Raw genomic sequence first — 25,408 nt, 5'->3', positions numbered from 1 at the left:
TGGATGGACGGATGGAAATCTATAGGGAGTAAAACCAGACAATGGTGTGTGTGTGTGTGTGTGTGTGTGTAAACTCACCGGTTGTGGAACAGTTACATGAAAATCTCTATTCATCATGTAAATAAATCCCAGACTATTGTTGGTCAGCTCCAGGGACAGGAGGAGCCTGTGTGCATGCAGGTGAGTCTGATGCAGCACCAGCTGGGCTCGGCTGTCTGTAGGTCACATTGTGATTGGACGGCATCTTGAGACGACTCCAGAGTCGGCAAGAGAACAAGGTTGGAATTTGGATGTTGTTGATGAAGGCAGAAGGATGATGCCAATGACCACATGAAGGAGATCAAAGACATTAGGCTGAGAGGGTTTGTCAGTCTTTGAGTTTGGAATTTATTTCAGAACTTAATGATGTCAGAAAGGACGTCAGTACATAAGAGAATACTTTTGGTTTCAGTGTTCTCACGCTTGTACATCCAGTTACACGCAACAACCTCAGAGAGACTCCGAGTTTGAAAGATGAATTGTGACATGAAGAAGTCTATCGGACACTTGATACAGAAGGAGACAGTTACCAAAAACCAGGAGATGACGTCCCTCATGACGGCATTTCAGAAGCTCCGGCAAGAAATGCAGGAGCTGAGGGATGAAGCCTTGAAGAAGGAAGAAGAAATGCTGTCTCTACAGCCGAGCCTGACGGCTGAGGAGGTTCTCCAGAAAAAGAAGCAAATGATGGTGTCCTACCTGGAGGAAGAGTTCCAACAGAGAGACCTGGCTGTGAACCAGGCCTGCACCATCATCCTTCAGCTGCAGAATGAGCTGGAACAGAGGGACCTGGCTTTGGATGAGGCCAGGACCAATATCAGGCAGCTCCAGAATGAGCTGGAACTGAAGGACCTGGCTGTGGATGAGGCCAGGACCAATATCAGGCAGCTCCAGAATGAGCTGGAACTGAAGGACCTGGCTGTGGATGAGGCCAGGACAAAGGTAGAGCACCTGGAGGGCCAACTGCAGACTGCACTTGAGGAGACTGGTACTAAGCTGCATCAAATGGACCAAGCTGTGGATGAGCTCAGTTCCAACATCAGCCAGCTGCAGAATGAGCTGGAACTCAAGGACCTGGATTTGGATGAGGTCAGGGCGAAGGTAGAGCACCTGGAGGAAGAACTACAGAGTTTTCTCGTGGAGGCTGGGATGGAGCTACGTCATGTGGACCTGGCAGTGGAGCAGGACAGTGCAAAGACACAGGAGCAACAGGAGGAAGGGCTGAGCAACGACCGGGCCGTGAATGAGGCCGTGTCAACCGTCTGGCAGCAACAGCAAGAACTTCAGGAGCTGAAAGGTCAGGCCTGCGAGGAGCTGCCGCAGGAGGACCTGACTGTGGATGAGGTCAGGTCAGGAAACAGGGAAGATGAAGCTCAGGAAGAGCTGGGCACAGCAGGAGAAGCCCATCAATACCTGGAGATGAGGGTGCTGCTGCCAAAGCACAGGGAGTTGGAAGAGCCAGAGCACATCATAGTCACCAACGATCTGGAGCCCTCCATTAAAAGGATCGACCAGAAGAAGGAAACAAAGAAGAAGAGCAAGAAGAAGAGAAATTGGCTCTGGAGACTTTTCAAACGATGCTTCAAATGACCAGTTAATCAGAAGCTTTTACATTTATTGCTCATTGCAGAGAAAATTGTTTATAAAACAAAAACTGTTGAATCAAGAGTCTGTGTATCTGCTTCATATCATTGCTGTTTGTGTTTGAAATAAAAAAATTAAAACAGTACATTATCAGCGTGTTTGTGTGTGTGTTGATGCATACATGAACATGTGTGTGCCCATGTGTTGCCAATTGGACTCCTTTCAGGTAAATATTCACTCTAGCAGGAGCCTTGATCTTCATACAGACTGAAGACCAGTCCTGATGCAGCAAAACAAGGTCGGCGTTCTTGGTTAAAGTGTGAACTGAGTTTGGTTAAGGTTGGGATAAGGGTTAGGGCTTGTGCTAATCAGGACAGCAAACCTGAGTCTGTGTGTGTGTGTGTGTGTGTGTGTGTGTGTGTGTGTGTGTGTGTGTGTGTGTCAGACAGGCTCACAAGTGTTGATGGATACAGCAGGGTGCTCACTGAATGTGACAAAGTCTTCATGGAATGATTAAAACAAGGGAGAATGGCACACAAATGTACATCTAAACTTCATAAACACACACAGTGTGTGTGCGCACGGACACACACACACGCACACACACACTTACATGTGACCCAGGAAAACATTCCTAGACTCATGACCAGAACGTCTGGAGGGATGACCTCCTTTTCATTCAGTTTCTCTCTCATTTGTTCTCTGATGCTCTTCTTGATACGACACTCTCATCGGATGGAGCCTCTCTCATTAATATTTTACTCTCACTCATCTAAGATTTGGATGTGGGATATGCAGCTTCTTATATTTCCTGGGATTTGTGATTCTTTTGTCTTATTTGTGTAGCTCTGAAGTGGAAAAGCGACTGACCCAGAGGAGAAAGAGTTGACTGTTCTCTGATGACAAATGACTAAACAAGACAGTTTACTGAGAGGTGGACATGAGGACACTTTGATGGTCCTTCTGTCAAACACATGCATCTTTCCTACCACAGTTCCTGCTTTGTTTGTTTTAGCTTTTTGTCAGAACTCCATAGACTTTTTTGGGAAAATGTTTGAACTGAGGCGCTTTAAATTCTGCACATCTGGTGTGTTCTCGTACCACAAATTTATTAACAGACGTTTCTTACGGAAACTTACCAACTGCGTTGGTTTCAAGAGGGGTGAGTATGACGTCGCGCTGTATTTCTGTGGTGCACCAGTACACTTAAGGAAAGCTGATGTTGAAGAGTGTTCAAATAATTGTGTGATACCTCGTCGTGCTGTGTGGATACATGCATGTGAGTTGCCTCTGTCTGTATCTGGAGACCAGAAAAGTATGCAGATCCAAATCTCCAAGGAAGGCTGTTTTAATCCCCTCTTGTGTTGCATCCACACGAGAAGGCTACAAATCAGTATTTTTTTTTCCCCTGCTCTGGCGGCTGCCTCAGACACAGGGCGAGAGGTGCTCAGCAGGAAGTCAGAGATTTGATCATCAGACTAAGGCATATTTTCTTTGCCTGGACTGTCTAGCTGACCTTATCATGAAACTTTTCCAAACGGTTAAACAGTTCTCTTTGATGTCTTTTAAGCTGTAGATGGTATGTTAATGTTTTTGTAATTCCTTGAAAAATGCCCCTTTCACTTTTGAAAGTAAAGTTAGAGAGCAGAGGATGTTGTAATAGTTGTTCAAAGATAAAGCCAGTATATTGTATCCGTGATAATACTTGGGATGAGCTGAACTCAAAACAGAATTGGCCCAATTCTGGCCCGGATCAATCAGATATTTGAAATGTATGATACGATTTAATCCATTAGCCCTAATTCCCACTGAAATTCTCAAGTAAACTTTGAACAACATGCTGCTTCTCGGTTGTCTTCAACTTGAAACACACCAGGCGCAACCAGGTCCAGGACCAGGTCCAGGTCCAGGTCCAGGTCCATCAGAAGCTGTCCTTTTAGCCTTTAAAATGATTAAGATGGACAAAGATAAGCAACAGCAGTGTTTGTGGTAAGGATCAGGCAAAACCAAAAGTCAACAGTCTAGTTGCCTGAAAAACCCTGCTCCAACCAGTGCGTATCAGGCTTCAGAGAGAGGTAAAAGACAAAACCTTGAGTGGAACCTTCTCATTTTCGATGCCAAATATTTAAAAACGAAATGTTGTCTTGTATTTCAGGGATCTTCGGTCAGAAGTTGGAGGAGACTGTGAGGTATGAGCGCCGCTATGGGAACAAGCTGGCCCCTATGCTGGTAGAGCAGTGCGTGGATTTCATTCGACAGTGGGGTCTTCGAGAGGAGGGTCTTTTCAGGCTGCCAGGACAAGCCAACCTGGTCAAAGAGCTGCAGGATGCTTTTGACTGTGGAGAAAAACCTTCATTTGACTGGTAAGGCAATATTTGACCTCACAGGGTGGTGATGGGGAACTGTTTTGATCATACCAGTGGTAGATTGTTGATTATCTTGCGCTTTCCAACTGGCACTCAGCTTTTTAAAAGCTTAGAGAAATAAATGGTGGGTTTACAAACAGCATTTCTTCCATACGCCCTCTCTGAACTAGTCTGATGCTCCAGTGCTGTTTGCACAAGAGAAATATTTTCTAATATAGACATCAGAAATACAAATTCATAAGACTGCACTGTAGTGCATTCTGCATGTGTGTAGGGTTAATACTCTTGGAAAATTTCCATGACCTCCACCAAGGAGTTTGTGTCCAACAGCAGGAACACACAAGAACGACGAGGCTGATTTTCACCAAACATCCTCGAGGGGTGTTGTACAGACCAAGGAAGCAGCCGTTACATTTTGGGACAGATTAATCATAGCACCAGATGGTGGCAACAGAAATTGCCTTGGGTTTTGTTTTTTTTTACACTTTGATGTCCTCCTCCTAGCGGGTTAACCAGATCCATCTACAATTCGGTCAGAAACCACTTGTAAAAACTTGGTGATAGGTTACTGTGAAGGCTGTGAGTTTTCCTGCATTTGATCCCCACCTGAACATCTGCAAGTTGAATTTAAGTCACAGCACCACTTCGTGGTTACAGGAAGTAAGCCTGATGTTACAAACATTTGATTAACTTCAAAATGTCAGTGTTGTCTTCACGTGATATGCATCAACATATGTGCTCTCTAGCACCAGCTAGTGGACGCAGGAAGCAACTTACACATTGCAACGTGTGCAGGGGGCTTCGGCTTTTATTAGGCCCAGTTCAGGAAAGTGCTGGAAATTCAGCTTGGCGAAGGTACGCGTTTTCCGAGGGCTTCCTTGTTTTGGAAATAAACTCAAAATTAATTCTAATCCCAAACTCATAGAATCAGCAAAACAGTGTTCCATGATGTTTGAATCAGCTAAATCAGGTAACAGTCAGCATCCATATCACAAGACTGGGAAGAGGTTTAAACCGTGACAGTTGTCATCTGTAACCCAGCCAGGCAGAGAACCATTACTGATGGACTGCACCACCTCCGCCTCTTTCATCCTGTCCGCCGTGCCTACATCTCTGCGATGACTATAAATAAAAGCTGTCAAGGACTGTCAAGACCCCGGCTTTCACTTCCTAGAAACACACGATAAGATCTCACTCACAAGTGCCGCCATCATGTCAGATACTCACCGACATTTCTCTGCCGTTCTGCTTCTGCACTTTATGTCATGTAATAGCAACGACTACTCATTGACCCCGGTCTAGTTGTGAGATTTAAAAAAAAAAAACAGTTTTGTGTTGGTTCCAGGCGACCAAATGTGCAGTCTAGAGCTGCATACCTCTCTCAGGAAGGAGAATCTAAAGAGAAAGCTGGCAAAGCCTGTTAACAGGTGAATAGATGCAATTAAAATTGTTTTTACTATTAATTTAATGGGTTGCTTACAGTGGATGTTTTATCATAATAAAGCAGGTCAATCAAATTGAGGTTTACTTTTTCAGCTGGAACCCTGGCAGCATTAAATGGACTCATAAAGAGCCAATGAAGTGATACTTTATTTGCCTTTAGGGCCATAATTAATGTTAATTAGACGTGTTTACTCTGTAAGGAGACGGCTGTTGTTGACAAGGCAGCGCACATTACACATTTGATTTGTGTTGATTTACCAACTCAAGCGCTCCATGTTCTCCGTCACATATGGACTTTACATTACCTTTCCTTCTCATTCCATCAATCCCCTACAGTCTGCAAGATTTGTGTCTGCCTCCGTAGCACGTGACGATCATAAATCAGAACCTCCTTCCTTTCTTGCTCTGCAGCAACACAGATGTGCACACCGTCGCGTCACTGCTGAAGCTGTACCTCAGAGAGCTGCCGGAGCCTGTCGTCCCCTTCCAAAAATATGATGAGTTCCTGGCCTGCACCAAGCTCCTAGGAAAGGATGATGAAATGGTGAGAAAGGCTACTTGATAAGTCTCTTTTTACGCCTATCATCCCAGAACACGTCTCCGCATGCTTTCCAAAGTTGGTTTAGAGAAGTCAGCACTTATAGGTAATCACATAAATGTGTTTGGTGCTCTGAAGGTGGTTTCACGCTCCCAAAAATAGGATTTCTCTCACACCATAAAGGCACGTTTTGTTCCACCACAAATTGCAGATTAGAGCTGCCCTGCCTTTTTTAAACAAAAACAAAACAGCTACAAACACACACACACACACACACACACACACACACACACACACACACACACACACACACACACCAATACTTATCCCACACTTTGCAGCATGTGTTTGCATGCTGTATGTTTGTGTTCATGTGCTGTGTGTTTCAATCTTTAAAATCCTCTTGTAGAGCGGACAGGAGTGGCTATAGAGAGAAATCTAGATATTTAATCTTGAAATAATATAACTGAGGGAACAAGTTCCATCTTGAGGCCCCAGAATCAGAATCAAACTGAAGGACAGAGTTAAGTCTTGTGGCCATCAAGTAATCAAATTGAGGGGAGAATTTACATTTCAGAGCCTCAAATATTTTCCTCTCCTTTAACGCTCCACCCTGTCTGGTCTGGTGTGTGATTATATCTGATGAGCTGTGAGTAGCCGAGTGGTTCAGTGGCAGTGTTGACCTGTCCTTCATGTCCAGGGTATGAAGGAGTTGAGGAAACTTGTGGAAAGTCTACCTCCAGTCAACTACAACCTTCTCAAGTACATCTGCAGGTATGCGTTGATTCATGGAGAGGGCTCAACTTCTACTTGTGACCGGTAATTAACAGTGAAACGTTTGTGTCTCTCCAGATTTCTCGATGAAGTCCAGTCATATTCAGGAGTGAATAAAATGAGTGTCCAGAACTTGGCCACGGTGTTCGGGCCAAATATCTTGAGGCCGAAGGTTGAGGATCCGGTTGCTATTATGGAAGGTTTGTTTTCAAGCTTTCCGAGGTTGAATGCTGAGCCATTACTAAAGATCTGTAATAAAGATGAGGGTCTTGTGTTTGCAGGTACGGTTCTGGTCCAGCAGCTCATGGCTGTCTTGATTGGCCGACATGATGTTCTCTTCCCTCGTGGTCGGGACAGTCCCACAGCCCTGGAGCTCACTAACAACAACAACATTGATTTACCACGGCGACAAGCCACCACAACTACCTCTGCCATCACAACGGTATCTCAGAACGCTGAGAACAACAACATGCAGGTGCGACAGTGTGTTTGGGAAACACCCGAGTCTCCCTCGCACCGCCAGCATGACGACAACAGTGGCTCACCGCGCTCTGCAAGCCCTCGCAACGGCATCATCGGACGCTTTGATATCACCCGCAGTCCACCACTGACGGTTAAAAAGAACCCGGCTTTCAGTAAAGGTAGTGGGATTGTTACCAATGGCTCCTTCAGCTCCTCCTCGCCCTCCTCAGACCTTCACCAAGAAAAGCATCAGACTTTGACCGGAGGTGGGAGTTTACCAGTGCGACGTAGTGGAACACTGAAAGGTTCAGGCACAAAGATGGGCACCAGTGGTGTGACCAGCGGAAGCACTGGAGGGAACGGGAATGGAGTTGTGCGCATGGGTATATCTGGAACTGATGGGGTTACAGGAAGCGGCCGCAATGGTCTTTGGGTACCGAATGGATGTGTCACATTACGGGAGAACAACAAAACACGTGACTGCTCAAACGGGGATCAAACATCCAATCAGAATCGTCTGTCCACATATGACAACGTCCATTTAAACCACCAGAACCTGCTGCAGCACAACCAGACCACCACCACCACCAGCACGTGTCTGAACAGCAGCTGTGAGGACAAGCAGAGCGTGGACAGCGCCACCTGGTCCACCTCCTCCTGCGAAATCTCTCTTCCTGACAACTCCACTTCCTGCCGCTCCTCCACCACCACCTGCCCTGAGCAGGACTTTTACGGAGGTCACTATGAAGACTTGGATGGACAATCTCAAGATCACGAGCCCTCCCAGTCTGGCGGAGGGGGGGAGGGGGAGGGCAGGAACAGCAACAGAGAGGCAGGGGGAGACGGAGCTGGGAGGAGCAGCCGGGACAGTAGTGATCACAGTAATGGATTCAGTGTTAGTAATGGACCTGGCAGCCACAGCGCTCTCCACAGCTTAGTGGCCAGTCTGAAACAGGAGATGCACAAGCAGAAGACTGAGTATGAGGCCAGGATTAAGAGGTGGGTCTCGTCATCCTCCTTGAATAAATAAGATTGTTGATCTATACTGGCAAATAAGGAGTTGGAAAGAGGACATGAATGATAATACAAATAAACCAGCACAGTATTTGTGCGACTAATCACATTATGAGATCAATATTTGGAGATAATTGTACTTTGTTTAGACTATAATCATGTGGGATTGATTAAGTTTCCCGTCTTTACGTCACCCCACTCTGACCACTCTCATATGACAGTTAGCTCATCCGGTGACGGCTGTCTCTTCCTCTAATCTGGTGCTAACCTCCTTTTTGCAGTTTGGAGCAGCGTAACCTGGACCTGGAGTCAGAGATGGTGAACCTCCATGAGGAGCTGGACCAGGAGAGGAAGAAGTACACAATGGCCGAGATCAAGCTGCGCAACGCCGAACGCGCCAAAGACGACGCCGAGAGACGAAACCAGATGCTGCAGAAAGAGATGGAACAGTTTTTCTCCACATTTAGTGACCTCACCGCCACTGGCAACACGACGGCCGCTGACCCCCGCCGACCAGATCGTAACAACGCCATCTGGATACAGTGAAGAAAGAGCTGTTGAATATTTTTACAATCTCAGTGTATGGTTAACTATTATAAGATGTGAATATTTCGAGGGCTCCAAACAGGATTTGGCTGCTGATTGTAGACAGAAAGTTGGGACGTTACAATGCAAAGGTCAAGTGCAGGTTTTAATTTAAGAAATGGGAGATGAAGCGCTGACGCAGGCCACCTGTATAAATGAAGACGTCACCTGGAGTGACGATCTGTAAATACAAGACTATTTAAACAGCTCACAGAACCTAACCAGAAACTGTTGGTACACGCTCATCGATATAGGACACCTAGTAAAGGGACGCTTGTAGTCCATTTAGCCAGATAGGGAAGGTAAAACAGTTCCCGTGGTTTATTTATCACGAAAACAGAACAGTCCATCTATCTTTATTCATCCTAATATAACCAAAAAAAACCCATCATATTTGTCAGTGTAGTTCTGTATAGGTTCATGTACATAAATGGAAATATTACAGTGTCTTTATGCCTGTAAAGAAAAATGAAAGTAATACCTGAACGTTTATCTGATATTTTTAAAAGAAATGATCAATGTGTGATGTTATATGTGGTTATTTTTCCTTGCACTTACATGTTTGTCAAGTCTCAACAAAGTGGTACTGAATGTTCTGTCAGTCGATGTGCATAAGTGGAGAGTGTTATTGTATATGTGCTTCTGTGCTGTTATGTTTACTCCATGACCAAAAAAAACAAACAAAACAATAGCCTGCACTGTAAATATTTGTACATAATGGTAGGCACTACTTGTTAGTCTGCACTGTGGTTTGAGAGCCGATGGATATCTGATGGATATGGCAAGATTATGATTAGGGAATGTTTGGGGTTCTTTTAGCTTGTAAAATTACATTTTCGGACTTGCACGATGGGTCGTTAGTACAACTCCCTGATTTAAAACAACAACAAAAAAGGAAATGTTTGATTTTTAAAATTTAAGGCGACAAATTCTACTCTCACCACAGAGAGATGTGTAGCTGTTGCCATTCTCTTAAAGCGATACTTCTCCCAAGAATGTATTTTGCTTTTCAAGTACACACAAATATTTGTCTCCGTTTTTAAGAGCTGAATCACTTCTTTTTAACTCCTCAATGCAGGAAGAGAAAGCCAAGTATATTAGCTTGATGCTAACACTGACTGATTGACTGATAAAATTGTCTGTCGTCATCGATTTACAAAGTCTCAAGCTCATTTTCCAGTATACCCACGTTGTCTTTGTTCTGACGTGTGTTCAGTAATCCACAAAGACTTTGATTATGATGGTGTTATCCGTCGGTCGCCATTCGCTTCCAGCTTAATACAGGTAGCTGAATTTTTCTGCATTCTGGAGTCAAAAATAAGTGATGCAGGAGTGGAAAAACATACTTGTTTGCTCTTGATGCTGATCTGTAAGTACTTGGAATGCGAAAATACACTTTTTTGGTTTGAAGTATCACTTTAATGCTCTTGGGAAGTTCAGTTTACAGTCTGCTCTGCCAGTTTTGATAGTACCCTCCTGTAGTCTACTGATGATTAATCCACCTGACACAGCTGCTGTCATCCTAATCTAGCGCAGAATAACCAACTGCAGCTACCAACGCAGGGTTGTGTTAGTGTGCCATACTGTGAAAAAGGGGATTACAGCAACGAGTGTGTAGCAAGGGGTGTATGCATGATGGTGCATGTGCAGTAAGTGAATGTCTATGAACTGCAAATGAATGCAGTCTTCATGAGTGTTGTACTCTCTGTAGCTTTAAACCAAATGTCTACACACACACACACACACACACACACACACACAAAACGTGGGTTCTCTAATGGGTACAAAAGAGTGCAGAGCTGAAGATGTTTATGCGCACACAGACCTGCTGCTGCTGGCTCTGCAGACCAGATCTCATTTACAACCTGCTGCTGGTCATTGCAGGACATCTGGAATGTGCACATGGGAGGAAAAGTGCCTGATAAAGTGAAGGAGGGAGGGGGAGCCCGTGCTGCTCATTTTGCACCCTTCACCAGGAAATAATAGGCTTAAGTAAAGCTGACAGTGTCAACCTCGTTGTGTGAATTCTACACAAAAGTGCAGATTATGGACAGTGGGCAAGACGGGGAGGAGGACTGGGACTGTGGAGAACTTCACAACATGATACTTGATATACAAAAAAACTGGTATACAAAAGAAAATGACTCGATATGAATAAAGGTGCATTTTCATGTGAGTTTCCCTTTTTTATTTTCCCGGCGCCTCATAGAGAGAAATCATAAATATGCATTGCACTGTGGAATTGCAGCGAGGCATCACTCACAGGCGGATTTACTTCACAAGGGAGGCTGGGATCCGTAAGAAAGTAAAAATGGTCCATTATTTTGATGAGGTGTTACAGGCCACATCCCCTCCTCAGGGAAGATTCCTCTTGGCGATGAAGGGATGCAGAGAATCTTCAGAGACATTTTGAATGTTGGCGATTCATGGCATATTGATGAAGGTTGTTTCCACATTCAGTAATGTAGAGTAAACGACCCTCACCTCATCGAAAATCTGACATTAAGAGGCCAGATTTGTGAGATCACAAATCTTTTGGAAGCTGATCCTGGTCGTACAAAGTAGCAGAAACTATGATGTGGACACTTGACATCTCAAGTGTGTCACTGAGCATAGACATTGAAGGGATATTTGAGTTTTGTTTTCTTTTGGTCAGTACTGTCCATGACGCTCCTCAAAAGTGGAGCACAAATGACGGAAAGGTCGATGGGGTCACGCTCCTGTATAAACAAGCTGACTTGAGACTCACTGGAATGCACTTTTATGTGTAATGTGGAGTAAACTTGAGTGAGCCTCAGCAGCGTTGGACTTGGATTTAGATGAGGCTTAGAACAACCTGAACCAATCAACATGATTGTTAAGGCTCAGCTTCAAAAAGTCCGAACCACTCCTTTAAAGCAAAGACACTGGCTACCTTGATAAAAAAAAAAAAAAATTCTACATACATAACGCATTCTGTGTTCAGAGTAGATGGCATGTTAAGGATTGTAACATGGCAGTTATATAGTTTTCTTTAGAAAAACAAAAACTAGATTTCAATATGCAATAAGGTAAATCTGTTGTGTCTTATGACCCTAAGAGATTAAAAAGCAATGAAGTATTTATTAATTCGGGACTTTTTTGTTCTCCTTTCCCATGTTTGCACACATCCAATCCAAAAAGTCCAAGAAGCGCTTCCTTGACCAAACAATTATGGATCCGTTCAACTAGAACTGCCGGGAGCCATGTGTGCAGATCTTTCATCTGAACAACGGACGTGTGTATCCTACAATCTGTTGAAACGTCGATTTGAATTTAATACTTCAACCAGCGCTGCCTTTACTGAAAAACTCCCAGGCATGAGAGGAAACAGGACTGCAGTCTGTATTCAGTGTGACACAGGGACAGACATGAATAATCAATCAAGCCAGGTAACACATGAGGTATACCAATATCCAAGATCAAAGATTTTGTTTATTTTCAATCACATACATATACTATTTTTACATACACAGTTCCTTTAAAATGTTGTGTTTACAGTAACAGCTTTCAGTTTTTTTATCTTTTGCATTTGTTCTGACTTTATTTGAAACGCTAATGCCTGAAGCTTTGAGATCAGCATGAAACAGATACAGTTTTTTTAATTTTTTTTTTCTCAACCTGACAATGTCAAAAGAATGATTCATTAAAACAGCACGGAATAAAAGAAACAAAAGAGAGAAAGAGAGAGAGAGAGAGAGAGAGAGAGAGAGAAGGGATCGTAAAAGAATCAAAAGGACAAACATCACCTGATTCAGATGAGCTATACAGGAGTTCCACTTTAGCATCACCTGACCATTGCAGTAGCTCGCCTCCCTGTTTGAGTGCAATAATATTTTTTTTATTGCATTGTTGGATTTTTGTTATTTACATATGACTAGAAAGAATAAAGTGAAACCAATAAGATGAGGGATCACAAGTACCGGGTCCAAAGATTTTATATTGGCACAGCTGAGTACGAGATGTATCCGAACTGTTTTTCACATTGGCAATAATATCGTAGCTGGAGTCAGCCGTCTCCACGTAACGGACAGTGAAAATGGAAACTCCTGAAAACACGAGATCATTTTATTTTAAAGTCTCTTATGATTCAAATCAGGAGCTATACGTTCTAATTCTAAAAGCGAGTGAACACACACATGATCTACTTTCAAACACGTGACTTGAACTGACTCTCCATCCACATTCTTCCATCACACAATCTTTTATTGAAAACCAACATTGAACTGTACTGAGAAGTAATTCATCCAGATGCTGAGATTAGCATCTTCACTTTTCTTTTTTTTTTCATTAAAGATTCAACCTTTACAGACCGTTTGCTGGTTTATTTTTGAAATCACACACACTGATGACAAAGTAGAAGCGGCGATGACGTGTTGTAAAACCATTCATTTCTACATTCAGTGCTGACAACCCAGCTGAGAATCACCTCTTTTTTTGTTTGTTTTTTGTTTTTTTTTCCCCCGGTGCATTAAAAAGGACCAAAAGCACCTTTTTATTACAACTGAATTGTCTTGGAGGGACGTCAAAATCAGAAATTCACATTCAGAGAGAAAAGAAAAGAAAAAAAAGACAATGTTTAACCAGAAAGATGAGAACAATTTTGTTTGGGAGGATTAAAAATGCCCTGTAGAAAAACTGCAACAGTACTGTGAATATTTGTAGTGTACAGTAGGAGCAGACAACTTTGTGTCATTAAAACATTTTTATAACGAAAAAAAGTTTAAAGTTGCACCCTGTTTGGTAAGATTGCCCAGGCCAGACCCTGAACGCAACGCCAGGTTTAGTCGTAGCTTATTCTGGAGACGCCACCCTCAGTTACCCTCTTAGCTATGTGAATGTATTAACTGTATGTGTGTGTGTGTGTATGTGTGTGTGTGTGTGTGTGTACGTGTGTGTGTGAGAGAAAGAGTGTCGATGTGTGCGTCTCAGCACACAAGCAGCTGTGTGTTAAAGTACCGTAGTAGCTGTTTGAAGTAACGTATGCAAGTTTGGGCAAATTATGATGTCACTACTATGGCTTGTATGAAACAGGGATATTAAATATAGTAAAAGGCTCGTGTTAAAATATCTCTTTTTAAATGGATGTAACACTACAGCTGCCAAGGCTTCGCAGAGTTCAGTGACTAAATCAGGTTATATAGGGATTTATAACCAAACTGTTGGAGGAGTGAGCCATGAAAAGAAACTCTTAAATTTAAATGCAGAGTTGTTAAATATAGCATAAAAAAATGCGTTCTTTTAACACTGGAATTTTCTGAGGTCACTTTTCCAGAGACTTGCACTGTGATGGCTCTCCATAATAACTGTAAAAGTGCAAATTGAAATAGTTCTGTGGATTTGTCTTTAGCCGTACAATCCGAGGAGCGCAACTGCCAGATAAACATCAATCCAACATCCTTTCTACCAAAGATTTGGTGGTTTGAGGGCTCTAATAAGGCAGGAAAAAGAGGGAAAACACCAACAAAAAAAAAAATTCTGCACCCGCAACACTTCATTCAGTTAAAAAAAAAGAAAAAAAAAAAAGAAACCCTTCCAAAAGGCACTTGCCATATTCAGGTACCATCTATTGAAATAAATAAATAAATATTCCAGTGAGGAAATAATGTAGTCAACATATCTGATAGGTAGCTTCTATATCCAGTTTCCCTTTTTGTCTACATGTGAAATTATATACATGTAAAGAACAAAAATGTTGCTACGAGGTTAACACTCACTGTTCGTCTTCAACCTATCAGCTGTTTGTCCTTTCAAAGAACGTTTCAGACAGTTGGATGAATAAGAAGAGTCTCCACGTGGCAACACCGCGGTGAAACACACCAACCCCCTGTAACTATGAGGGGGTTGATGGTACACAATGACATGCAGGGCTGCAGGTCAGCCCGTGGGGTGCCGGAGGGACCAATCATACACTGCCAGAGGGAGGAGGAGGAGGAGGAGGTGGTGGTGGTGGGGGGTACGGGATAAAAGGGACATTATACACAAATCAGACCCCTTTAAAGGTAATCTTTTGAAGAACAATCAAAACCACTTCCTTTCAGAATGTACTGACCCTTTAAGTCCCAAATTCAGCCCTGCCTGTGGTTCACATCACTCACATGTCCTAATCCTGTGACCAGACCCCACAAGTCTGGAGAAGTGTTAGTTTACATCGTATAGAAACAGAAACAAAAGTCTCTACGCAGACTCGTTTTTAGCATACAGTGAGATTAGCGTTGTTTTTAAATCTAATCATGCAGGACTACAGCGATAGGCGGCGGGGGGGGGGGGGGCAACTGAGGTGGAGAGCATTGATGTGGCAAGGTGCACAAAAGGAAAACTTGCAAGTGTACTGGCCGTCAGTCCCACTCTGTGTGCCCTTCAGCTGTACAGAATTACATTATTTACAAGTAGCGCAGGGACGTGGGAGAAGAGAGGAGGAGGAAGAGGAAGAGTGGGAGGAAGAGAGGAAGGAGGGGCGCCACTCCAGATGAGAGGAAATTACATATCCCTGCAGAATAATCGCATAAAAACACACAAATCAGGCAACCTTACATCGTGGGTCATGAGGGATGAGGGTGTCTAAGCCTAGAGGCTCAACTACAGAAGTGTGGGAGAGAAAGACAGAGAGAAAAAGAGAGGGGAGAGAGAGTGAGAGAAAGGGGGAGATGTATTGTACAGTTAGCAAAACGATGAGCAAAATGGCAGCCCACCTTGCCACGGTGACCGGAGCATAAATGCTTTTGTAAGGAGTTGGGAGACCAGCAGCCAGCCACTTTGGAGGAGATGCAAGTCTTTTAGTTCAGGTGCCATATACAGATATGTGGGGTAATATAAGCAAAGCAACTAGAGGATCATTAACATATATCTCAGCTCATTTATTTCAGTTAAATACCGCTGCTGTTTGACAATGCACAGGCTTCAGATTTCATCATTTCAGATTTCCAAGACTCATATTTTTTGTTCTTAATATATTCAACTTTTCTCTTTTTTTTCTTCATTTTCTTTTTAAATCATTTCCAGTTGGTCTTTTTCTTTTTTTTTTCTCTTTTTCTTTCGCCTGTGTCCTTCCTTCATCTTCGGAAGAACATGGGGTTACGCAGGCAGGCGGCTAGTCACCTGCAACACCCCAGGGGTCCTGCAGAGGTCTCCAGGCTGCTGTCGGTGTCTGAGGCCAGGGTCTGGTCGGTGGACATGGAGGAGATGTCGTTGATGGAGGAGGAGGGAGGGAGGCTCTCGCTGCTGTTCACGGCTGCACCTGTGCTAAGGGAATCAACAGCAGCAGGAGGTTACAACGTAAAAGAATCCACGGTTACAAGCAAGAGAGATATTTTGCACACAGAGGGGTAGAGTGGGAGTAATGTTGAAAAAATCTGACGCCAACAACAACCATAGCAACAACAACAACAACACAACAACAGCAACAGCAACATCTGGGGGGGAACCACAATCACAGTGTGTTAGAGTGGAAGAGTTGGGTCCTTCAGGTTCCACAGGAAATCTCTTTTGAATAATGGATTTTCTAACACTCGTCTTGTTTGTGAAGCAGCCCAAAGAATTCCTCTTTTCACCAGATGCGACCGAATCCTTGGTGAAAATATTCAAAACACGGCCGAGAGATCAATTTTCTTAAAATAATGAAGTGGCAACTGCATCAACGGACTCTTTCCTGACCTGGCGCACCATAGACTAATCTCGCCATGATTCCCGGAGGAATACAAACAACAGCACTGAACACAAAACTGTGCTGGAGGGAAAAGTTTGGCCACAGAATGTACTGAGACAGGAGAGTTAATTTTTTTTTTTTTTCTAAAAAGAAAAGGACAAAGGAGCCTCCCAGCCTCTACACATTCATTGATCCCTCGGTGAGAGGAAGCTGCACTTTAAGATAAATTCACAAGCAAATCAATATGTCTTTATTTGGCCGTGAGACTTAAAAGAGTGAAAAACACAGCTTGATTAAAAAGGGTAAGTATTTGCCAATATGTTGCTATTAGTAACGAAACCACAGTCTTTTACTTTGATGCACAGTGATGAGAAACAGGCCAGTGATTGAGAGGACGGTGCAGGCTGATGTTTAATCTCAGGAAATGAAAGAGAATTGATACAAATTGAAGATTAATTAGGCTTTTAATTCTAAATAAGGGCTAAATTTTGGGGGTTAATGAATCAAAAGAATCTCCGGATCTAAATTTTGCATGTAACTTCTTCGGTGACCTCAGTATTTCATATTTCAGATCTAATAAAGCAATAATAATTTTTTACTGGCAAACCCCAAGAACAGCGCTAACAGGGGTTAGCATGGTTTCTCTAGACATCCAAATACAGAAACAGACCAGTTGGTCTGACAGAGAAGCTTCAGCTTTGTTCCTGCTACGTCTGGCTGCCCTTGGCATCAGACTCTGGCTGCTCATCTGAATTATTACTGGAGGAAGTGAATAAAGAAAGATGGAGAGATTATGAGAGATGGACACACAATTTGGGAGGAAATCTGTGTGTGCACATGATTCAATACATGCGACCAACTGTTCCGACTGTGTTTATTTGTGCCTCCTGGGTAGTAGATGTCACCGTTTGAGCAGGATTTTGTGTTTCAGAGATTCAAAATGTTGGTTCTGACAGTAAGTGACTGCTTCAATTCACCGATGCACTATTTTAACACTTAGCTGCCAGGTCAGAGTGGTGCTGCTAACATGACTCCATACTGCCTCTCTGTGGCCAACTATGGGAACAACACCTGGTGACCTCACAGTTGAAGACTTCCTGTGATAGACCCCAAAGTACCCAAGTCGCATGTTTCTCACATTTAAACAACAATACCAGACACGTATAATCTACTATTAAATATTCTATGCAACCAGACAATCTTAGCCATTACTGAGTAGCTGCACTTCACTGACAGAATACACTCGGCACAAAATCACACGACATTTAACTGGCTCAAAAACACAAGACGGAGACATGTGGAAAACAACACAATGGGTGTCTGTATTTACAAGGGTAACTCCAGTAAGGTTGTAGTAAATTCACTTACAGAGCGATTAGGGTTATGCACTGAGAGTACCTGAAGGTGAAGGCTGTCCCTTCACTACGCCATTCTTCGTTCTCTCCTCAAAATTCATCACCTCTTTGTAGATCAATTCTGTCGAGGAGAGGGTAAATAGAAACAATGAGATTTAGGTAAATAAATATGTATAAGTACATTTAAAAAAACAACAACTTTTATATATATATATATATATATATATATATATATATATATATATATATATATATATATATATGTTGGCTATACAGTTTGTTTTTTCAATCCATTTTAACAACACAGTATAATCTATTTTGGCCAGATTACACACTTTTACAGTTGTTTTTTTTAATCTGGGTGAATAATTCTCACCTTTCCATTCATCAATGGAGTGTTCTCTTTCATCGAGCTGCTTGTCATAGATCTGAGGTGGAGGCTACAGTAGAGAAGAAAGCACAAAGATTTTAGTAACAGTTTAGTTAAGGGGACAGCCAATTAGAGTCAAAGTAGAAAAATCCAGTCAAGTAACAGAGTTCATTTACAAGAACAGATAAAAGCCATTCTTAAAAGGGATAAATACAACAGAAATGAAATTATTTCATTTCAAATGTGTCTAATTTTAGTGTTTTACCTTAAATAATCTGTCATTTCCTTATTCATTATTAATCCATTTCATAAATGGCTTGTATTGGGGTTTTTTGCAAAGGAACAATTATTGCAGATATTTTATAAATGACGATGCACAAACCAGCAAGCAATATAATAATAAAAAATTATGGGGATGTAAAAATTATCTGAATATGGGAGAAAAAAATCTAACAGCTAACATAACATGTACTGTGTGCACAAAGAGCATGCTGGGATAGAAAGTAGACAGATTGGAGGGTAAAATATGGGAATAATGGAAAATAAATAGTATTTTATATAAGTTTATTCACATAGAACAGGCATTGATAAAACTAATCGATATGTGATACATAGTGTTTTTTTTATGGAAAAACATCTAAAAAGAAATAGCAATCAGGATTAAACAACTAGACGCTGAGATAAGAACAAATCTAGAGTGCCGTGCCCCTCGATCATACATTTGTCGGGAACAAAATATGCTGTCTGGTCTCCTGTTAAGCTTGTCATTCACAGTGATCGTGGCCCAGACGCTGACACCTTAATGCTCCCTCCCTGTCAGGGCGGGTGACAGGACCACCCATAAACCTCTCCCAAATGACCTTGGTGGGACAGTTACACGTCAGCGTTCTGCAGCCACAGCAGCACAGACCCAACACTTCATAGACGGTGATCCAGCAAATTTAGTGCAAGTCCGAAGTTTTACTCCAAAAATATTATCAATCCATTTTAGAGTAGAGAGGTTATCACATTTATGGTTCTCAAGCTGTCTCCTGAATTTGTAGAACTTCAGTCCAATCATCACATTTTGATGACGTTGTATTCTAACTCTCTCAGTGTGATTGGCGACGGACCGCGTTGAACCAAATTTGGCTCCTTTAAAGGGCCAGTGTGTAGGATTTAGTGGCATCTAGTGGTAACATTGCAGATTGCAACAAATGGTATGTCCCTCAACCTTGAGGTGTCATTAGCTGGGAAACATCAGTGACGCTTCTTTTTATGTAAATTCTAAACAGTTATTGTTTTGGACATGCTGAAGAATCACTGGAAAGCCAACAAATCCAATTGAAGTGTTTGGTTTGTCCTTTCTGGGCTACCATAGAGAAATATTATGATAACATTTCATGTTGGGACCTGTCGAAAATGTTGCTGCAAACGGCTCATTGTAAGCTGACTAAAACACAGCAATTCTGAATTTTGTGTTAAGTTCTCTAGAGCCCTGTGAATCCTACACACTGGCCCTTTAATAGAGTGGCACAGAAATGAGTCCTAAAACCAGTTAGCATTGCTGAACCTCCTGTTCCCTCACCATTTTTTTGGACACGGGACATCAGTTAAATACAAGAAATAAGGTCTGTGGTTAACACAAGCTAAATTTACACAGTACATTGTCAGTAAATACCACATTCGAAAATTTCAAAACTGTTTATGGATTCTAAAAAAACAGCAGGTGCAGTTGAGTAGTTAAAGCGACTACAGAAGTTGTCAAGGACATAAAATGTCAACGAAAACAGAGGAGAAGCGAAACTTAGTTTTGGTAACAGAACGTCAGTCTGTAATTATGCTTCAAAAATCAAACAAGTGGTGTTGATTAATAAAACAAAATGTGTAAATCTATTTAAAACAACAACAAAAAACTGCCACCGACCTTATTTTTTGCCAATAATCCAAAATTGAATGTAAGAATTAGCTTTTGGTCGAGGGAACGCATGGAGATGCTAAATTCCAGGCTGCCCAACAAAAACATGTCATTCTGCAGCACTCCATTGGTCCTGATACACTAAGGTCCCACACAGCAGCTGTCTTTGATGAAGGGCGGTGGTTATTTACCATGGATATTTGGATGAGATCTCTGGCCTTCATCAGCATGAGATGACATTAGAGAAGGGGAAAACAGCAGAAAATGTGTTGAAATGCCATTCACAGCCATATTAAAAACATACCGCATCAACTCTAACAACAATATCACCATTAAAACCATCACCAATATCAAACTCTAGAAAACAAGTGCACAGTTGAGAACATCATCTAGAAATGATAAATAACTACAATGGAGATGTGTCATGTGGAGTCTTTACAAAAACTACAAACAACCAGCAGGATAGATCATGAACACAAACACTGCAAATCATCGGCTGGTCATGCACTCATTAGTGCATTGCTGTAAGGAGAAGTGGTATCTGCACAACGTGATCGAGCTGCAGATGGCTTTTTCTCAATCTCAATGTCACCTCATACTAATGAGGAACTGATGAAGAAATTAGATTTCGCCAAAATACACCAGAAACACCACCACTCTTACACTATGAATCCCTCTGTTATCGCCGCCAGTATTACTAGCTTAATGTAAGGAGTCGTCAAAAAAATAAGAAAGGGTGTCATATTATGAAGTACATAAAATATAAAACCATAAGTGAGAAAAGTGAAAATGAGACGTGGAGGGAAAAAAAAAAGAACCACAATCGTAAATGCACTGGTACAGCTTTTTTTTTTTTTTTTTTTTTTTTTACAGTATTTTACATTAAAATTGATTACTTTTGTATTTGATTGTAGCCTTAGTCTGGGATCGTTATCAATACACAGCCTGCTTACCGCCTCCACCTCAGCTGGATCGTACCACACATTGATGTAGGGGTGCTGTAAGGCCTCGTCCACCGATATCCTTTTAGCGGGGTCGATAATCAGCATCTTAGACAGCAGGTCTCTGGCTTGGCTAGCTGTTCACGATCATAAATATAGTGAAAAGAGGGAGGGAGAGAAAAGAGAGAGAGTTTGTGAGGATGAAAGATAGTAATAACAGCAGTTCCTTGAAGTAAGAGCATTGTGACACTGAATATCAATAATCATACGCGCAGTAGAATGTATTTCAGGTACACTGACAGTTGTGCAAAATGCTTACTTCTGTTCTCGATCGTAATGCAAAAACATACACAGTTTGTTCCCGATCATTTTGGGATTCTGAGAAACGACTTCCTCCAAGTGATGGAGGAAGTTTAAAAGTCCAGAGAAATGGAAATCAGAGATCCATTTGTTTCCACAAATTAATGCGTTAGCAGTAGAGGGAGGGACTTGTCAATATATATTGATCGGTGTTTACGGTAGCCAACTGCACCAAATGTGCATTATAACGCCAACCACATGATAGAGAATGTGCCCCAGATACTAATGTTAGCTGAACTGGCTAATACCTGTTAGTTCTCTAATAATGGATGATGGAGTTAAATATTAAATTGTGCGACTGTTCAGACTGTTCAAATATTATCAGGCCAAACTGAACAAATTCTGATGGTGAAACGGGTCATTTTGCAGGGTTGCGTGATGTTCAGAATCATTTCACAGATGAAACTGAACCAATAATGTGAATAAATCATGAAAATGACTTTCCAAATGCTGTCAGACCAAATACTCTTGATAACGTTATGGCTCTTCTAAAATGTTCCAAATGTTATCAGACCAAATGGATCACATTAGGGTTCTCACAACAATTTATCCAAACAGTTGCTTCTTTCATAGGGAGAAGGTTCTTCTTTTGTTGAATGCAAAATGAGTCCAGGGTGACTCATTCAACGTGGATTTCTTTTTTCTTGTTTTGCAGGAGAAAAGACAGGGATTTTGGTGTCAGATTTTGCTCCTGGTTTCATTTACTTTATTTGCATACTGTATATATTTGTATTGTGTACATATATTTGACATTAATCAAGAGATACTTTAACAATTAATACAGCGACACAGGATTAAAGGTGGCAAATTGAGAAGACTGTATAGAATGGATCCCATTTGGCTTTTCAATACACAAATATGTCATTAGCATCATCGGTCTCTCCACTGGACAATCTCTCCACTGGCAGGTTCCTCTGGACTGATCTTAAACTGCAAACCCCTCAACCATCCCTCTCCCACACACTCTGACCTTCACTATAAATTGATTTACAGCAGATGAAGACCAAAGAAACTGAACCGAGAGCCGAGAGAGACAGATGAGCCGGGTACACCCTCCGCATTTGGCCTCAGCCTCAACACGTCAATAGTGAAAGGACGGTAAATCTGTAAAATGACTCTGATGCTCTCCTCTCAGCATTCGATCTATTCCTCTTTCCTTCTCTCCATCCTGCAGTATGTCTGTCTCCTCCTCCTGCGGCTCACAATTCATAAAGCCCAAAGGATGCGTCTCTCATGTCTGACTCAGTCCCGACTTGTGACAGTACAAAACAAACAAAAAAGCAGCATTTCGAGCTGATTTCCCTCCCACTCTGTCTCTCTGGGTGCGTTTCCTTTAACACTGTCACTCTGGCAGAATACAAGAAGTGCTGCATGAGAGTTTTACCAAACAGGAGCTTCGATGTAAGAGCAGAGCAACCAGCTATTTCTCTCTGAAGGAAACAACACACTTTTTTTTTTCAAATACAGGGAGGAGAGCGTCTTGTTTAATCTTTCTGCTAAGGAGGTCGATTAAATTCACCAAGGTTCACTGAATTGTCTTTTCTGTTTTATATGGAAGTCTTCCTACTTATGGAGGAGAAATTTTTTGAATTCTAACAAGGTCAGGCGTGATGCTGTTGACTAACAGGCCAGCAGGTTTGCATTAAAACTCTGTATTGCACTCGTAGTTCAATTCAAGGTTAACCATTGTTATAAACTCATCTTCCGCCAACCTGCAACCATAGCAACATTACCGAGCACAGCTGTTAAAGCTCTCCACGTGGTATTGACTGGTTCTTTAAGTTAAAAACTAATATTAGGATATGGTCGATAATAATATGCATGTATGTCATGAAGTTCACGGCTCAGCCAAGAAATCTGTCCATCCTCCAAGACATGACTCATGTGTGGTAACGGCTGAGGAGAGCACCTTTATTCACCTCCATCTACGCCCTCCTTCACTTAAAACCTAGCCTATGAATTATTTTGCATGTTATATAACCAGAGAACTACACATTTAATCACAATAGGCTTGCTAAAGTTGAAAACTTAAAGCAGCACTTAATAATAAAGAACGTGTATTGACGCTGTTAGTTACCACACAACAATTAATAAGAGACATTTCTAAACATTTCCTTTGGCTTACCATCATATCTGTTAAATGTTAATGTGTATGGGTCATCATATTTGATCAATTACTTTACCAATGTTGATAGCCTCAAAATAAGGTAATGAATACAATATATACATCCTGTGTGTTCGTACAAAAATCGTTAATGAATGATTAACTGGACATGTCTTGATGTGAATGAATGTTAAGTTCGTAATGAGTTGTTCTATCTTCAGTTTTAGTGTGCAGGCGTCTTTAGGTCTTAAGTTTGAGTTAGACTAAGTGGACATTAGTAGCTGTATGTATTTGTCCTATTCTTTTAATGAAGGGACCTGGAGCTCCAAACACAGCACTATCATGTAACATGGCACCAACACCGGCCATGATGTACTACTTTACTGTCAAAATGGCTAACAGAAAATGCTTGGTGATCAACTATATAATTTACTGAAAAATTTACGCAACATAATTCGTTTATGACTTGAAAGCAGAAACCGGTGGTATGTGCTGTGATGCTCTTGCATTAATGTCTTGAACGTTAACAACTTATTCATACGCCTCTGGTTAAGGAGACACTGGCATCTATACGGTGAGATGTAGATCTCACAATTACAATCAGGCACCTCAAAAAGCCGTCACTGCTGTAATGTCCAGAGTAGCAGCTAAAATATTCTTACCTTTGAGTTTGTTGTGCTCGGAGTCGGCAGGGAAAAGGCAGTCGGGGAAGAGTTTAGGGAAGGTGAGGCCTGCATACTTTGGCCTGTTCTCTACATAGTTTCTCACTGTGGGTTGAAGCTTCTTCATGAATTCTGGTGACGGTGTACCGAGCTGCTCAATCACCTTGTTCCACTGGTCGATGTCTGATGTAGTGGGTGGGTTGGGGGGGGGGGGGGGGGGGTCAGGATTAAGGGAAACACACATGGAATATCCAGCATCCTCCACAGTTACATCTCAGGAGGAAAAATCTTGAGATTATCTTAATGGTGAGAGTGAATATATATATATATATATATATATATATATATATATATATGTATATATATGTATATATACGTATATATACGTATATATATGTATATATATATGTATATATAAAACCAGGATATCACAAACAAACAAAACAGCTTTTTCTTCCTGATCTCAGCTCCCATCCAACTCAAACTCCAAAAGGTGCTTGTCTCATTCACAGGCTCAGGGTCATTGGACTTATAGTGGTGTTTTGTTAAATCAACATTACATTATGTACATCTCCTTTTTTAAAAATTTCTATATCCTTAAATCATTCAAAGTGATCCTCTGCCTTCCAAAAATTCTGGAAATACCTCCTGAATATTCCCAATATAGCTTTCTAATTAACTTCCTCACAGCAATGAGTATATATATGTGTGTGCGTGTGTGTGTGTGTGTTGACGACAAATATTTCCTACATTCTGAATGACCCCCCTTCCCTCCTCGTGTTCTCACACAAAGTGCCAGTTGAGGCAGCCAGGATAGATCCCCATTACTTCATCCTGCTGGAACGCAACACACTTCCTTCCACTTCCTCTTTGTCTCTGTTGCACATTGGCTATGATACATCCAGAGCTCAGTGAGGGCTTCTGTCTCTCATCCAGTTAAGTTTTTATCCACGGCTACTAAGCAAATGATTGATTTCACTCCGGAAACTCGTTCCTCCGTGTGCCAAAACGCATGACGCTCCAGGGCTATTCATGCCTTGAAAATGGGACATTGAAGGAAGTGCAGTTGGATTATACTAATATTCAGGTAGTAAACGGCGAGAGGGAGAGGCAGGAGGTAAGAAGGATACGGTCCGTCCCAGGGAACAGCACTGTCCCTCTTATCACTTCTCCAAAGATGCAGCCAACTGACCACATGTCCACTGCGGTCACACACACAGGTACATACATAGGTTATCAACACCCCAAAGT

General features: G+C 41.9%; 2 protein-coding genes across 13 annotated transcripts in view; one reads left to right on the top strand and one right to left on the bottom strand.

Annotated features, from left to right (window-relative positions):
• arhgap24 (Rho GTPase activating protein 24) overlaps positions 1-12,847 on the top strand; it is a 68,742-nt gene extending 55,895 nt beyond the window's left edge. For all 4 annotated transcript variants that reach the window (XM_086188494.1, XM_086188493.1, XM_086188496.1 and 1 more), the window contains 6 exons: positions 3,779-3,986; positions 5,844-5,976; positions 6,671-6,744; positions 6,823-6,944; positions 7,026-8,205; positions 8,502-12,847. In XM_086188494.1, coding sequence (XP_086044620.1) covers positions 3,779-3,986; positions 5,844-5,976; positions 6,671-6,744; positions 6,823-6,944; positions 7,026-8,205; positions 8,502-8,766 — 1,982 coding nt within the window. In that variant the 3' untranslated portion in view covers positions 8,767-12,847. The remainder of the gene's footprint in view (positions 1-3,778; positions 3,987-5,843; positions 5,977-6,670; positions 6,745-6,822; positions 6,945-7,025; positions 8,206-8,501) is intronic.
• The window catches only part of mapk10 (mitogen-activated protein kinase 10), a 40,374-nt gene continuing 27,196 nt past the window's right edge, over positions 12,231-25,408 (bottom strand). For 3 of the 9 annotated variants that reach the window (XM_086188497.1, XM_086188502.1, XM_086188503.1), the window contains exons 9-14: positions 24,158-24,340; positions 21,044-21,168; positions 20,282-20,308; positions 18,200-18,263; positions 17,867-17,944; positions 12,231-16,060 (exon numbers count right to left, since the gene is read on the bottom strand). In XM_086188497.1, the coding sequence (XP_086044623.1) occupies positions 15,918-16,060; positions 17,867-17,944; positions 18,200-18,263; positions 20,282-20,308; positions 21,044-21,168; positions 24,158-24,340 (620 nt within the window). In that variant the 3' untranslated portion in view covers positions 12,231-15,917. Of the gene's footprint in view, positions 16,066-17,836; positions 17,945-18,199; positions 18,264-20,281; positions 20,309-21,043; positions 21,169-24,157; positions 24,341-25,287; positions 25,360-25,408 lie in introns of all 9 variants that reach the window. The other 6 variants (XM_086188499.1, XM_086188501.1, XM_086188504.1 and 3 more) reach the window with 6 other exon arrangements.

Source organism: Aulostomus chinensis, chromosome 19 (genome assembly GCF_037954235.1).
Source record: "Aulostomus chinensis isolate RoL2024-O1b breed Wild chromosome 19, RoL_Achi_v1.0, whole genome shotgun sequence".
Classification (NCBI taxonomy): Eukaryota; Metazoa; Chordata; class Actinopteri; order Syngnathiformes; family Aulostomidae; genus Aulostomus; species Aulostomus chinensis.
This window is presented reverse-complemented; position numbering and strand designations above follow the sequence as displayed.